This window comes from Pleurodeles waltl, chromosome 3_1 (genome assembly GCF_031143425.1).
Source record: "Pleurodeles waltl isolate 20211129_DDA chromosome 3_1, aPleWal1.hap1.20221129, whole genome shotgun sequence".
Taxonomy (NCBI): Eukaryota; Metazoa; Chordata; class Amphibia; order Caudata; family Salamandridae; genus Pleurodeles; species Pleurodeles waltl.
In genome coordinates, this window is record NC_090440.1 from 1,750,724,920 (window position 1) to 1,750,741,729 (window position 16,810).

Genomic DNA, 16,810 nt, shown 5'->3' on the forward strand with positions numbered 1-16,810 from the left:
TTCCCTACGCCTCCCCCACCCGGTTAGCATCATGTATTTTGACACTAACCAGGCTCCAGCGGCGACTTGCACCATTCCCTAAATATGTCACCCAGCTGCCGGTCTGGAATGGTGCTTGCTGGCGCTATACTTTTTGACGCAAACCTGCGCTAATGCAGGTTTGTGTCAAAAAGTATATATCAGGGCCCCAGTACATGAGCCATATCGGTAAGTACAGATTTGCTATTATGAACTTTACATCTATGTACCTTGACAATATATATTCTATAGTCGATGTTACGATGTTACACCCCTGGATTTTTGGCCATCATGTTTCCTTTCTAATCATTTGCTCCTATCTTTCTTGGCTATCCCCTGTTCAAATTCCTCACCCCGCAAAATTAATTTTTTAAATATTATAAAGCACAAATGAGACATCGTAGGATGCCAGACATAGATTTGACTTGGGTGGCCAAGTCTGTCTAAGCATATATTTGCTCACCCATATCAGTGTTTCCTTGCATCTTCATACCTTCTTTATTGTAAATTCATCCCACCTTCACGTGTCCCCCTGCCCTATCAGTGTCCTCTCTCTTTCCTGTTCATTTTATATAATTGTGACAAGGCTTTGGGATTCCAAGTGCTTTGACATCATCACTTTATTCAACCTAGAAATCATTAGATCCCACATCAACATTTTACCCCTTTCTTAAGCCTTCTCCATTAATTCCCTTAATTTATCATTTTTATAACACCAATGCCTTGTTATTTTTACTCCGTCTGTCTTATAATGCCTAAACAGCACTCTGTCAAAAAAAACTCCCAGACAAATAAATGGCATGCTATGTCCATACTCTAACAACCATAAAACGACCCTATAGGCAGCCATTCTTGTTGGCAGATATATACTTTGGCATTGCCAAAAATTGTAAAAGATCTACAAGCATGGATGAAGAAGGTATTCCCTCTTCCGTTTGACACCGATCACATTACCCTAGCTGTTCTTGGTCCCAGGGGCTCATAAAGACAGAGGCGGGTTTATTTTCTATAGATTCTGCTTCTGGCTCTTCCTCTAATCCCTCAGCAGCAAACAGGAGCAAATAGGGGCTTAATGAACTGCCAAGAGTGGGGAACAAGATGCTATTCCTGTGATATCACTAAGAGTCAGAGGATGCATGATGTTACATCCGCTACCCTGGCACTTTGGTGAATCACTGCCCATGACCATAGGGATGGAAAGCAGTTGATGCATGAGTGCACTTGAAAACTGGTGACAAACAAAAGATCGGTTAGCCAGGTAGAGCTGAAGTTGAGTCTCCATGTGTTGGAAGACTATAAGATCCTTGCAGTCTTTTTTTTTGTTAGCTTTATCTAACCAAAGTCATCCTTCTGGGATCGCTCTTCAGTGGACACAGCTAGAAAACTTCACCATCCCATTTTGTGAAGACAAAAAAGATGTCCTTGAATGGTTACCCTGATACGTGTAGAACCAGGAGACATGGGTTTTAATTATTTCGTCCCTGCTTGAAAAAACTATGTGATACTACACTAACCATTGTGCCTTCCTGGGCATTGGCATCTAATTTCCTCACAGTTTCAGGTAAATTGGCAGCAGTGATTCTTGCTATTTGAATAGGAATTGTTGTTCCAGCCCTACCCACCATTCAAGGGACACGAAAGTCAGTCCACCAATGCTGGGTCTCTCTTTTGGCAAGGTATTGCATTTTGCTAGTCCCGCCCATCAAATCAAACCCCATATTGTGAACTGTACCTTGTTGCAGGAGACGGTGCAACCGTTATTGAATACCGTATGCAGATAACTAAGTGACTGCAGTAGAATGAGAACCAAACACATTTCCAAAGCCAGTAGGTTTGTCCTCGGCATTATGGTGCAATCGTTAGATTTTCTTTATTTTTAATGGACGAATACACCACAAAAAAAAAAAGATACTGTCACCTATAAGCGACAGCCATGTAATTCTAATATTTTTTATAAATTGAAAAAACAAATTAACCTTTGCATATTATTTAAATAGGATGAATATAAGTGCATATGACTGTTATCAATGTATATAAAAATACAAATGTTTTTATTATTGTTTGAGCACAAAAGGAAAACAAAAAAATTAAGAAGGATAAGGAATGAAAAAAAACACATTAGGAAAGTAAAGTAGTCTTTATCTTTGGAGCTGAATATCATTTATATGTTAGATCTGGCAGTTCTGTGGAATTACTGCCATCTATTAATATTTTCCTGCAGTTTCTAGTGCAAAGGATTTTCTTTAAACAAAATAAGAAAACCATAGGTTTCAAGAGGAAATAAGAAAAACATACTATAGAACATGGATAGAACATTTTCTTAGGAAAAAACATGTAGTTTTCTTGAAATTCAGTAAGTAGCCCCTATGTCGCACAGTTTTTTTACAAAGAAGTTTGTTGAGACCTGAGTCAAAATGTTTCCGCAGAAGAGCTGGGAATATACTCTTCTTAGGAGATGTGGGTTTAATGGTTTCATTGATGCTTTGGAGCTAAGAGGCCAACCCGAGTTATAATCCTGACTTCTCCACCCATCCCAAGTGCTTGGTTCTGAATGTATCACTTTATCTCAACATTTCACTCTGATTCTTTATCTACAAACATTGGGCGCATTTAAAGATGCAGACTTAACATCATTGTTTAGTTCTCTATCAATGAAGAGTATTGCATCTTCTACTCTATTACCTGCAGTTTCTGTGTCAGCAGAGGTCAATTCTCCATTCATCCCGTTCTCTTTGGCCCGTGGATATGAATCCTGATGGCTTCGTTCGCCGTACCCTCTCTCTTCTGGATCATGGAATGGAAATCCGTTGGCACTCCGACCCATTCCATCACCTGGACTTCCTTGCTCCTTCATGTCTGGGGAATGTGGATGAGAGGCAGCTGCAGGCAACTGGCCAGGAGCCCACTGCTGTGGCATCCCTTCATCCTGTCGGTTATCTGCCATGCTTCTGCTTCCTCACGTGCTTCCCCTGAAATCACAACAGACAGTACTGGGTGAAGCCTTTCTAGCATCTGTCATTTTGCACCACCTGAGTGTACCACATCAGCATAGCTGTGAAGTAAAGTAATAGTAAATAGGAATAGGTCATAGCTGTAGGTATAGAGGTAGATATAAGAGGTCAAGTAGGTGTAGACCATATGTAGGGGAAGGCATAGAGATGAAGGTAGTTGCAGGTGTTAGGACAGGTATACATGTAGACATAAGCTTAGAGATAACGTAGGAGTAATGGAGAAGTAAGCAGTATGGTTAAGATAGAGGGAGCGTTAGGGTTAATTTTATGGTAACAATTAGGATTGGCGCCTTGTATTTTTTGTCAATAATATGGGTTATAGAAAATAGGAAAACCATCATTACGAATTACTTGCTTTTGTGGTCTTTTTTTCTACAGCATTTTTCCTTTTCATATCGATCGATACTTGGAGGTTTATGGCTATACACTTTCTGGGTGATGACTCTCACTTCGAAAACACCACCTCCAGTTTCCAACTGAGGACTTCAGAGACATTTGTAAGCTAAGTCTCTCTATTCTGAATTATTATATTTGATTAAAAAAAGTTCCTGGGAGCATGCCATTCAAAAACAAGCTTAGGCACAGCCAAAAGGTCTGGCCATTCCAATCTGCCCTGATCGTTACGTTTTATGTAAAAATATAATACATTTTTATTGCAAGCACGAGAGGCAGAAATAGGAAAGAAGAACACCTTGTTGTCTAAATGTGATGGCCATATTCTTGCAATAACAATTGTACACTTAAAAAAATTAACCATTGTGTATCATTTTCAATTGAAAACGATGAATGCATCCGAACAGGCAGATTAACATAGAATTAATATAAAAATGCGTTTTAGTTTTAATGTACATTACAGGGAAACGTCATTCGTATTGACTTGAAGAAAATATATTAGTGACATTGAACTACTGCTTTCTGAGCACAGTTTAAACACATGTAAGGCTGAGTAAATAAAATAATATTAAGAGAAGATGAAAGGTAAAAAACGACTGGCAAAGTAAATTATTGCCATCTAGCGTTAAAGTGCACTTCTTTTTAGGTAGATGAAGTGGGCTGCCCCATTGACTCATTCTGTTTACTCTGGTTGGTGTAACAAAAATATGAATGACAGCGGAACAGACCAATAGTTGAATAGGGCTGACCCATCTATCTATCTATCTTTTATTTCTGTGTCCTTTTTATTATGTGACATTGGCTACACAACTAAAGCTGTCGCACACAACCAGAGAAATTCAGCAGTTATAGTTAGAGTTATTTCAAATAACTATAATTTGCAGCCCAAGGTAAATATAACTCGCGCCCTCGCCATGTACCTCTAATTACCCCAGATATTACAGCATTCATGACAACTTTTATAACGTCAGTAAAAATATAAATGAAACAGAAGTCACATTTTTGAAGAAAAACTGTGCATGGGGGGGTGAGTTATAGTTATGTAATGGCATGAGTTATAGTTACTTGAAAAAGATCTAAATATAACTGTTGAATTTCTCTGATTCTGTGCGAGTAAATTCAGAACCTAACTATAACGTCTCTGTAACCTTTGGTTTTTCTAAGTGAATTTCTAAAGTTTTTATAAATTCTATTTCCTAACTATAATGTTCCTGTAAGCTTTGTTCTTTTCAGCGAAAATATCTATCTATCTATCTATCTATCTATCTATCTATCTATCTATCTATCTATCTATCTATCTATCTATCTACATATATACATAGTGTTTTCCATTTCCAACTGTTCTCCTACTTATTGATTAACTTGTCAATCATTGGTGATCATAATGGTTATACTGATTGTAAACAGTGGGGCCATCTTGAATTCTGGATACATCTGCTCCTAGATATTGTTCTGATTAAGTCTATAATTGATATACAACAGTAATCTCTATTAATGAACGCTCTAATCGTTACCCTTATAACTAAGTAATACTTCATTTTATGGAAACAAGCATGCAAAGTAATTATTTTCTGCCATATAAAATTGCTGTTGCTTCTATAGATAACACTTTTTTGCTACTGAGGACTTCATTCAACACCTCAAATAGCTTCATTAAAAAATTCAGCCAATCTTAAAATTTTAGTGGAGGAGTAGGGGGCCGAAAGGGCAGCAGATGGCTATGCCCCTTTATTGCCATTTATCAAATGAGGAGTTGAGCAAAAAGAACTGAATGCTTTTGCAATCTGCACAAATCGAGGTGTGACCTGGAACACGTGTCTGGTGCAATCATTTAGGGGCCATTTTCTCCAGAAATGTACAATTATTTTGATGCTTTACCAGAAAATCATAGGAGGGCTGACAGGAAAGTTACTAGTGTCGTTCTTTACTGCAGACAGGGATGCATGGATGAGACAGTAAGGAGTGCAGAGAAGTGCCTCAAAACAGAATGGAAACCGCTATTGGATTTGGTCGGCTTCTGCTACCGTCTCCCTATTTATTTGCAGAAGAGCAGAAGTTATCCTGTGATTAGATTATCTCAGAAAAACTGCTAAGTGGAGTACTATATATAGTAATAAGTTCTGAATGAAACAACATATTTCAAGAATGAGCACATGGGCACAGGCAGAAATCAAGAGGGGGCCCATTACTATGGTATAAACCAATGGTGGCTGGTAATTTTAGGAGGGAGGGGGGTGGGCGGGAAACACACTCACACTCATTCATTCACACATGCACGCACATCTATTCACAACACTTATCAACATTCAAACATACATGCATGCACCTAACAATCATTAAAAAAAAAAAACACACACACACTTACTTTCAGTTCGGAGGTCCCAGGAAAGTTGGGACTGCTGCCTTCCCTCACTGGCTGACCTTAGGTCAGCCAGTGAGGGAAGGCAGCAGTCCCAGCCTCGTCACAGAGTGGGATGGGCTCAGTGAGATTTTGACCCCAACCCACTCTTTGACCAGGTGTCACTGATTGACACTCACCCTGGGAGCTTCAGGGCTTAAACCTGAAGCGCCCAGGTCGGAGTCAATGGGTGATGCTTCCCCCCATCACCGAGGGGAACGGCCTTGAGGCACCTTTGCTGAGCTGAGAAGGTCACGCCCATAGGAGCCCAGCAAAGTTCAGCTCAGGCAGCCAGGAATCTGCACAAATCGTGCATGTCTCGCTCCTGGCTGCCTGAGTTGAACATGAAGAGTGTCTGCCAGGCTGACCTTTGCTCAGCCTGACAGGTACTCTTCATGAGGGTCAAAAGGTGGGGGAGGGCGTGGCCCCTCCGCCCTAAAGGACGGGCTGCGGCTGGTATAAACCAATAACGGCTGAATATGGGCAACAGTGAAAACGGCCCAATGGGTCTCTACACGTTTTTATTAGACAATGTAATATTTATGGATCACCAAAGGAATCGTCACGTTCAGGAGATGCAGAGAGCTCCGAAGTATCAAGCATTATTAGACTGAAAAACACACCTCGGGGACTGAATGAGATGTATCTGTTCATCCAATTTTTTGAATTTTACAGATAATATTTTGAAATACATTAAATGTCATATTTCACTTCCATGGTGCAATATATGGACCATATAGTGCAAGCAGTGCAGGACACAGTGCAAGATGCTAAGTAGCATGGCTCAGCCATGCAGTAAACGAAAAGTAATTCAGGCTTCTTTTGAAAAGGTACAACAAAGTGCAAGTCACAGTCGGTTGACTGAACACAAGGAGAACCTCCAAAAGGCCAGCCCAGTGTGAGGCATCAATACCATGTGTCATCAGTCCACTGGCCATCTTCATGACAGAGGGAATGCAGTCAATACAGTAACTGGAAAAATGATACATTTCCTCTCATCTCAAGCAGCCTTTTTATTTTTTTCTGTATTTTTTATATTAAAATACTTCATACCCCTGAGTTGCCTATGTTAGTTCTGAACGAATCATTTGCCTGTCTACAGTCATGACACTGCTTCATCACAGAAATGAAGGAAACCATCGTTCTTTTAAAATTACGTACAACCCAAGGTCCACTTTGTGAATAATATTGGCCTAGATGCGGTACCGGAATACTGGCAATGAAATTCTTGCACAGATCCACATGGGGCACACTATTAGTGGAATAAATCAAGAATGAACATAATGTAGGTTTAAATAATAAACTGTGGCATGTGAACGTTGTTCGAAGTCAAGAAGGGGCTCATAAATAGTCAAACCCGAGAAGATACTCAAATTAATCAAGAAGGTCAACCTTGGATATTAACATAAATTACAATGGAGCACGTGAATATTATTTTAAAATAAGAAACGACACATGAACGCTTTAAATAATCTGCTATTCATTGGCTTTCGGGAGCAAAGCGTCACAAAATAAAGAGTATCTATCTCAAGATATTTAGCATCTCATAATATCCGGAAAGTCTATTTTTTCATTATGTTGTTCCACAATTCAAATAGAACCTATTACCTTTTAGGAAAGCCAAATGAAATCCTCAGTCACAAAATTCATTCAGACTCATGATCAGCCTGGTGTATCGCTATGGTTACATAAGCTCCTCCTCTGAATCCCATCATATGTTTCCTAAACTCACATCTCATTGTTATGATAGTTGTTTAGACAACGTTGCCACCACTCTCCTGATCCAAGTCCCTTTTATGTAAGACCCCACTAATATACATCTTATTCTTCCTTCAAGTTAATTAAAAACAAAGGACATCAGATCTTGTACTTAAGGGAGCCTGCACCTTATTCAAGTTTTGGTGGAGCAGGAGGAATGCTGTAGACTGATGCCAACAATCCCCTCTTTCCCCCCATCCAATCCAACCTTCAGTCCTCCCACCACAGGACTGATGAGTCAGGGTCAGGAGAAAAACATGCAAAAGATACTATGTATCACACTCAATAACTAAAGATCCCCGGGGTACTGTTTTTTATCCAGTGTGATAAATATTGCACTAAACAGTGGGCCACTCATAATGAGGGCCTATTATGCATCCCAAATCTTGATGTTTTTGAAGGACCAAGCAAACCAGATCAAATACCACCTCTGCAGATCCAGTTGTCGCCCGGCCCAATCTCAGCTCTAAAAGACCAGCTCTCATCAGACCCACCCCACACCCTACTGCCAGCAGTTATTTGCTGTTTTGCTTTGTCACTGTTCCATGGATTAGAGGGTATGAAAGGAGAGGCAGCATGCGCAACACAATGAAAAGACCATCTGTTCAGAGAGCACATTAAAAAACAGTCATCCGCAGTCTGACCCCGTGCCAGATTCAAAAGACAGAAACAATGAACTCTCCTCTACGCTGATGTTTAGTTTCTATTCATTAATGGGGAAAAGAGCAGCTTAATACTCGACCATGTGCCAATCACATATGTGCCAACATTTAAAAAGAGGAAAGTGGGAGATTTAAAGAAAAATAATCATGAGAATGTATTTTCCCCATTGCCTTCTATTGAAGCAGGGGTAATAATTTCAGGCGGCAGACAGACAAAATGAAGACATTTTACGCTTAAAAAATCGGAGCCTCCCATCTGAATCAGGTCTGTTGGCAGATATGTAATCGGACTGCTTGCGAAAAGGCGATCAGAGCGTGAGGAAGGCTTTAAGTAACCTGGGCAAGGAAAACTGCTTTGGAGACACAAGGGGAACAACAAAAGGCTGACCATACTGTGGAGTGCTCAACACTTATGAAGACAACAGTCACTGTGTTGTTTAAAAATACATTCCTATTTTTCAAAATGTTCAACAAGGTATTTTTCTGTTTGTCTCATTCTTGTATGTCCATATTGTATTGTCAATTATAGTCAGATGTTAGTTTATTACACCTAGTTTAAAAATATTGAGCAGAAAAGCACAGAATAAAAAGACAGTCACCAAAAAGACTTATCAATTTTATAATGAAAAAATAAATTGTTTATAATTTGAATGTATATAGTTTTACCACTAGGTTCATGAAACTGAGTTAGGTTTAGATAAGGGAAGTTTAGCCTCTGTTACCTGATATGCTCTGAGGAATTAAAATTGTCCAATTGCTTTAGGGTATAGAGTATTTTGTTTTTCAAGTGTCTTCGGAGGTTAGCAGGCCTCCTGGCAACTACGTAACAAGAAACCTTATTAAAGTAAACAATTTATGTTTCACAAGTTAAAAGGAGAAAATGAAGGCATTATTTAATACAGTATTCTGCCAAGAATCTACAGATATTATTTTAAAAAATTTAAACACTTTTAGGTGCTATTGGACGTTTTGTTTTTCACCTAAATGTTTTTGGCTCCTTAATGTTATAGGGCATTTTAGATGTTAGCATTCACGATATTTTAACTTGCTCTTTTTGTAAATAGGTAGTTAACTACTCAATGTCACCACTGTCATAAAAGAGAAGTATGCTTTAATATTAACTTTAACTATGTCATAAACAATGAAAAGAGATGGCCCAGTTAATTACGTTAATCTTCATCAGTCCGAATCCAGGTCTTTGTCAACATAGTCCTTAACTGTGAAATATGTACTGTCTTTCCTGCAGAACTTTTTCCCTAGCCAAAGAAAGCAGTTCTCCCAATATGGCTGCCATTACCTCCTCATTCGTCACCCTCTATCCAGTTCTTACATGTAAGATAATGCTCAAGCATAAATGATAGATTATTTTATTCTATCACATATAAATAGAAAACACCAAGGAAGCCATAGGGTATTGTGTAACACCCATGATTTTATTAAAGAATCTTCCAGATTTTATTTTATTTAAAAAAAAACATTTACCTCTCAGTTACAGATGACAAAACAACAGTATCAAAATTGGAGAAGAACCTCCTTCCCGACTGTAAATGATAACGGCAAAGAAAGATATGCAGAGATTTCCAGGTAGTCACACAATATATATCCCTGAGTGAAGCCCCCTTGAATAAGGCCCGTGAGGTCAACGTTCCTCAAATGGACTTACCCTCTACCTTATGGGTAATGTCTGATCCTAACTTTTAATGATAGCAGACTAAGGGCCTTATTACAATATTGGCAGTCCTAGGACAGCCAATGCCGTGGTGGCAGTCGGACCGCCAAACTCCTGGCAGTCCGATGGCCACATTATGACCCTGGCAGTCAGACAGCCAAGGGACCGCTGTGCCCGCCAGGAATATGGTTCCAGATAGGCTGACAGCAGTCGGAGTCGTGGCAAGCCACGACCGCGCTGAGTTCAGCACCACCTCCCTGATCACAAGTCCAGTTTCTGCCAGGTTTTTCATGGAGGGAAACTGGCCATGAAAAGACTGCTTAAACACAGTGCAGGAGGCCACGGGGGAGGGGGCACTGCACTGCCCATGTTGCGGGCATGGGAAGTGCAGGGCCCCCCTGCCCAGCACCCTCGGAATGTGCATGCGCAGTCCAAGGGTGCTGGTGTGCTATGGTATTGGCCTCGGCTCCCTCAAGGGTCGATCTAGCAACAGTAGATGTGGATGGACTGGACCCTCTGTCAGGAATATCAAAAGTAATAATCAGGGAGTCAACCATGTCAAAGGTGGAGATCCTATCTAAATTTAGGGATAAAGCTCTGTGAACATCGAGAGTGTGCAAAGATGGCGGGAGAGGATGAAATAATGGGAACACAATGTGCTCTGAACAGTGTAAGGAAGATGGCACTTTGGGTAGGAAGTGGTGACTCAGAAGAAGGGCCATTTAATCTGGAAAGAAATGGATAAAAGGGGTGATAGAAAGCAATGCCCCAAGTTCCCCAAACCTTCTATTGGAGCAAGTAGCTTCCACAAATACCACTTTCTCTGTGAGGTATTTTAAATAGGCAGATTTGAGAGGAGACAACTGAGACAATGTCAAAGCTCGGAGGACCAGGAGTAAATTCCAAGTTGGAAGAGGAGACTGAATTGCTGGATGCTGGATAAAATAACTCTTAAGTAACCCGGATGCTAGAAAGCAATCACTGAGACACCCTGTCTTCTGCACCCCTGATAGCTGCCTACTGGGACATGATGATTTATACAGCTAGGCCCAACAAAAACTGATTCGCTAAAAAATCCCAAACCTAAGTGGGATCACAGGAAGTTGGGACAGAATCATTTGCTTACCATCAGGCTTCATAATTGTGCCAGTGGCAACTGTATGATGTTTGTTTTGAAGGGTTTCTAGAAAGCAGAATGCCTTCAGATACCTGAGGGGAATGGCCCTGAGCTAATATGATCAGCCTCTCAGCTACCAAGCCCCAGAGTCAAGTTGGACAGAGAAGAAAGACTCACTGGAAAGGGGAAACATCCTTTTTTACAACTTTTTTATTACGAAAGTCGAGGTTAACGAAAGCGTAACAACGCTTTTTTTAACCACAACTTCATATTTTTGTGCCTTAACTACGTATGTTCTGAACAACGAACATGCGTGGTTAAGGTACAAAGAAGGGAGTTGGCGAAGGTAAGTGGTGGGTTTAGGTTTTGGGGTGGGGTTGGGTGGGGTGGGGCGTTTTTGGTTTTGGGGAGGGGGTGGGGAGTCAGGGGGTTTTAGGTTTTGGGGTGGGGTTGGGGGGGTGGGGCGTTTTTGGTTTTGGGGAGGGGGTGGGGGGTCAGGGGGTTTTAGGTTTTGGGGTGGGGTTGGGGGGTGGGGCGTTTTTGGTTTTGGGGAGTGGGTGGGGGGTCAGGGGGTTTTAGGTTTTGGGGTGGGGTTGGGGGGTGGGGCGTTTTTGGTTTTGGGGAGTGGGTGGGGGGTCAGGGGGTTTTAGGTTTTGGGGTGGGGTTGGGGGGGTGGGGTGAGGGATGTAGGGTGAATGGTGCCTATTGCTAATGATTTTATCAGGAATGCCTTTACAACAAAATATCGTTGTTAAGGCATTCGTGGTAAAATCATTAGTAGTAAGGACGAGGTCGGTGTTCCGACCTCGTTGTTAAGGTTAGTAGTTGTTTTTAATTCGGTGTTCCGTCATATAATCACTGGAAAGGGATGTAGAGAGAAGTGCCCTGGGGGGACAAATAACCAACTGAAGAAGGAGAGGATAGCATGACGTCCTCAACTAATCTTGTACCACCTGAAGCACTGTGGCCCGATCTCCCTAGTTCTTCTGCAATACCCATAGAATCAAGTGGAAAGGTGCGAAGCAATACAGAAGACCCTGGGGTCAAGGGATTGAAAGTGCATCTGTTGTTTAGACTGGCCTCAATGGAACCAGGGAAGAAGATCATGTCAGGAGAAAGTTGGTCGCTGTGGTAAAGAAATCTTCAACTAAGTTGATCAGCAGGCCCTTTAACTTTGCCCAGAAGATAGACTGCCAACAGAGAATGGAAATGTTGTTCTCACCATAGACATATATCCGGAAAGGAAAAATAAGGAGTGCTGCATCCTTCCCTGGCGAGTCAGGTAAGCTCTCACTACCTAATTGTCTGTTTGCACACAAACGTCCTGTTTAAAGGGAGGAAATAAAATAATGCTCCTCTGACTTCAGCCAATGCTCTTCAGTTGGAAGAGTTGAGAAATTCCGGTCTCCTCCACTTACCCTGGGCTTTTGCGTTCCAAGAACTGCCCTCCATCTCATCTTGCAGGCATCTGTTGAGATTGTAACAGGGGTAGGGGAGCAAATGTGATGCCCTCTGCTCATACTGGCTGAATCGAGCCACCACTGAAGGTCCAACTGAATCTGAGGAGTGACAGGAAATGGGGCATCATAATCCTTGGCCACAGGATTTCAGTGTTGCAAGATATGATACACTATATGGTACAGGTGAAGACAGCTCCAAGGGATGATCTACAATGTTGAAGCCATCTCCCCCTGACTCATTGACCAAAGTCTTCCAGACACCTGAGACCAGCTGAGAAGGCTTGATAAAAGAGTCTGTCTCTTCTTTTGGAGGTTAGAAACACCTCTCCTAGGTCGATAGGAAAGTGGACTCCAATGAACTGAAGTGATTTTGTTGGCAGTGGATATGATTTTTAGAGGTTCAGGAGGAACCCATAATCGCAAAGAAGGCTGCACCTGGTTCGATATCCAGCTTTGCCTTTGAGGAAGAGGAAGAAGCAATTAGCCAGTCACAGAGATATGGCTATACTTGAATCCCTTTCTCATATACCCAAGGGAGCAAAGAGCTTTGTAAAACCCATAGGAGCTGAGGCAGGACTGAAAACAGATAGTGTTGGCCATTCACTGCGAATCTCAGGAATGTCTGCTGAGCAGGAATTATCAGGATGGGGAGTTATGCGGCCAACAAGTTGAGGGACATCACAAAATCACCTTTGTTCAATAACAGAAGATACTCTGAAGGGTTTTTACTATCTTGAAAGTCCAATGAATGATTCGCCCCTTTTATATCTAGCATCAGACTGTATTTTCCTGACACTTTTAAGACTAGGAAAAGGATCAAACAGATTGTGTGCAGGAACCAGGATTTTTGCTGCTTTCTGGGGTAGCATATGGATCCCATCCTGAAGAGCCTGTTGCCACAATGGATCCTTTGGAAGTGTAGTATGCCTGAAGAATGAATTTGGAGTTTCTGAAAACTCTACGCGATAACTGTTTGACTCCACGGCCCATACATTCGCCACAGAGTGACCCCAAAAGGTGTGGAATGGTAAAAGGCAGACTCCCAGTAGTGCCTCTTCCAAGCAGTCATGCTTTTCGAAGAGGGGGTTGTGGGGACGGGGAACCACTGGTTGGAACTGGGATTTGTCTGGAATTGGGGTCCCCCAGAAATGGCCCCTTCCTCAAAAGGGCTGTCAATTACCTCTTGGAGTTACTGGTGGAAAGGCAGGCTCTTTTATATCAGAAAGCCCCCTTCTCTAGGAAAGGACAGTACTGCAGCCATAGGTTTCCTATTTTCCACTGTTTTCTTCATCATGTCTTTGAGCTGCTGACAGAAGAGCTTAGCTCTGTCTAAGGACAATTTATTTAGGATTCCCTTTAGTGTCACATGACCTTTCCAGGATCGCATCCACAAATGGTGGCGCACTGCGATTGCTGCCCCTGAAACATCAGAAGAAACACGCAGATTATCAAAAGAAATGTCAGAAAGGAAGGGGGTCTGTTGTTCCATGAGAGAAACTGTCGCTGAACAATCCACCCCTTTGCCGATCTTATCTGCCAGGGATTGAAAGTGCTTCAGGAGACACTGCACTGTACATGTGGTACATATGTTTGCCCTCACAGAGATGTTTGAGACTTCATAGGACTTCCTAATATCAATCTCCACCTTCTTATCCACTGGATACGGTGGCAGGGCCTCCTCAGGTATAATGGTTTCCTGAGATGAAAGGCCAGCCATCAGATTCACTTGAGGATTGCCAGGAATTAATTGGCAAACTTAACTACAGGATAGCATCTGACATGAACACCTTGGAAATCCGTTTGTCCACTTCTTTCCACTCATGTACAAGCACCCTGCGAATAGCTCCTTGTAATGGAACATCCGCTGGTTCTTGGTGCTGATATTGAGTAAAGAAATCTTCTTCAACAACAGGGGCAGAAGCTGGCAAGTAGATGCGTTTATGCAGATACCATAGTACTTCCACAAGTTCATGCACTTGAATAAAACAGCCTCTTTTTTTCTTCCTTCTCTGGATCCATATTTGAATCCCCTGCGCCTTGTACTATAGGGACCTTAAAGGGGGGGGGGTTCTCTCATTCTAAAGACTGCCTCCACTGCTGTCAATCATATATTGCAACATGACTATTGTGTATACTTCAGTGGATGACCACTCCACCTCCTCTAATGCTTCCTCCATGAAAAGGCTGTATAATTGCACTCAAAGGGATACAAATGGAACCAGAACCAGTCCAAAAAACAAATACACTCTCAGAGGATCAGCATGCTTGAGATCAAAATCCTACTGAAACCTCCTGTTTCAGCCGATGTCTATTCAACTGAGATCTCAACACTAATCCAGCAAAAGCTGTCCATATTTGTTTGAGAACCTAGCAGCCAGGACTTTGTAGAAACAGCAATTTAACACTGAAGGACAACTCAAAATGCACTGAGCACTGAGCCTTTTCTGTTAAAAAACATAGACACTGAATTGCTTGAACTAAAGATATCTGAGGCAAGCCTTTGAGTGTGAGCAAGAGAAACAAGCTGTGGCACCTGCTAAAGCAAGGCGTTACTGATGGAGGCTGTAAATAGCGAGCAATTGCTGTAGCAAATCTCTATATCAAAAGGGAAATGCATATAAATATTAAACTCTCCCTCCTCATGTTTGCATCAGCTAAGAAAAGCATTTAGCAGAAAGAAAATACAGGGAATTCTGCAGGAAGTTCCTCCTTTTAGTGGTTCCTGAGTAATGGTGGCCATTTTGGGAGAACTATTTTTTGTCGGCTAAGGAAAGATTCTGCAGGACAAAGATCACATCTCTCACATGTAAGGACTAGATTGAGGAAGACAGGTGAGGAGGTAATGAATTATCCCTTTATGTTTCAAAATTACTATTCTCATGCACAATTTCACTGTGACAAGTTCATCAATATTTTAATTTTGGTACACCACTCTCTGATTTCATGGTTAAATATGTGACTATATTTCTATATTTCTCTAATTGTGCGGCTGGCGATGCAGTGATCGTTGAGAGACTCTGTATGATATAACCATCTGAGAAAATCCAAGATGAAATTGAAACTCATAGATCAGATAGATAACTATCTCTTGGGTGGATGTGCCCAGGGTGAACAGGATGTATAATAATTTACTTTTTTATCTGCTTAAACCTCTATCTGAAAATTACACACAGATCTTTGCAGCAGGCGCTTTGACCTGCTGTTTGGTGCTACTGTCTTATTCTACACTACATAGGCCTGGGGTAGTGAGTGGTCCCAGGAACTACAGAAAGTGTGGTCTGGCATTAATGGCTGTATTACTGAATATCAATACCAACAATATTGCCTGTAGAACAATAACGAAGACAGAATGTCGAAGGACAATATTGAACGGTAAGTGCATATAGAGAAGTATGGATTTACTATTTCTAAGTCCACGTCTACGTAGCTTGTACCATGTAGGTACATATATAGTAAGTAAAGTATTGAAAATCTAGACTTACTTACCTGTGGATTTTTTAAAATATTTTGTCCTCAATATTTTTTCCCACTGATCCTGTGGGTTCGATATTGAGGGTGCACACCTGCATAACCTAGCCTCACTGCAGAGCAGCCTATAGCAGATGTGAGGACAGTTCACAATGCCATGGAAGATGTGTACAAAGCATGGAATGCCTGCTCGTTTATTGAAAATCTCTTCTGTGTCCAGCGGACCCATAAGGGCGCTGCGTGTGCACACAATGTGACTCACTGAAAGCAAAGCATGGCAGCTGATGTCCATTCCAGCACAAAAAGCTGAGGAGGCAACCAAGCGGGTTAAGAGCCATATCCTGCATCTACAAAATGTGAAACATTGCATGTATGCTCATCCCTTCATCCTTCTGGAATTGCTGACATCCGTGCCAGTCAGTTCCGACAGCAAATGCCACCTGTTATTTACAGTGCTTTAAAGCTATAAGCCTCTGGCAACAAGCACCACACAAATAGCATGTTATCGTAATTACCAACCATCGGCAAAATGCTTATAATTCATAATTATCTATTGCTATCGGCCTTTCTTTTCGTCTTCACAGCACCAGTCACCTATCATTACACAATGATAATGTCTTGGTTTGTAACTCTAATTACTCTAATAAAAAGCATGGGGAATGCAGACCAGATCTTTGCTTTTGGCGAACATCTGCTGTCGACGTTCTCAGTTTGGGATCATAGCACTGTCTTTCCCTACAAAATGACACGTGCTCACTGGAGAACATTTAAATTCAGCATAGAACCTGCTGCGTCTGGCGCTGGATTGCCGGCTTTGATTGTGCAACCCCCGCACTGCCTGGCCGCCTCCTGCTGC

General features: G+C 41.6%; 1 protein-coding gene across 27 annotated transcripts in view; it reads right to left on the reverse strand.

Moving 5' to 3' along the window:
- MAP2 (microtubule associated protein 2) overlaps positions 1 to 16,810 on the reverse strand; it is an 805,405-nt gene that overhangs the window by 245,735 nt on the left and 542,860 nt on the right. For all 27 annotated transcript variants that reach the window (XM_069225688.1, XM_069225680.1, XM_069225684.1 and 24 more), the window contains one exon: positions 2,701 to 2,987. In XM_069225688.1, coding sequence (XP_069081789.1) covers positions 2,701 to 2,962 — 262 coding nt within the window. In that variant the 5' untranslated portion in view covers positions 2,963 to 2,987. The remainder of the gene's footprint in view (positions 1 to 2,700; positions 2,988 to 16,810) is intronic.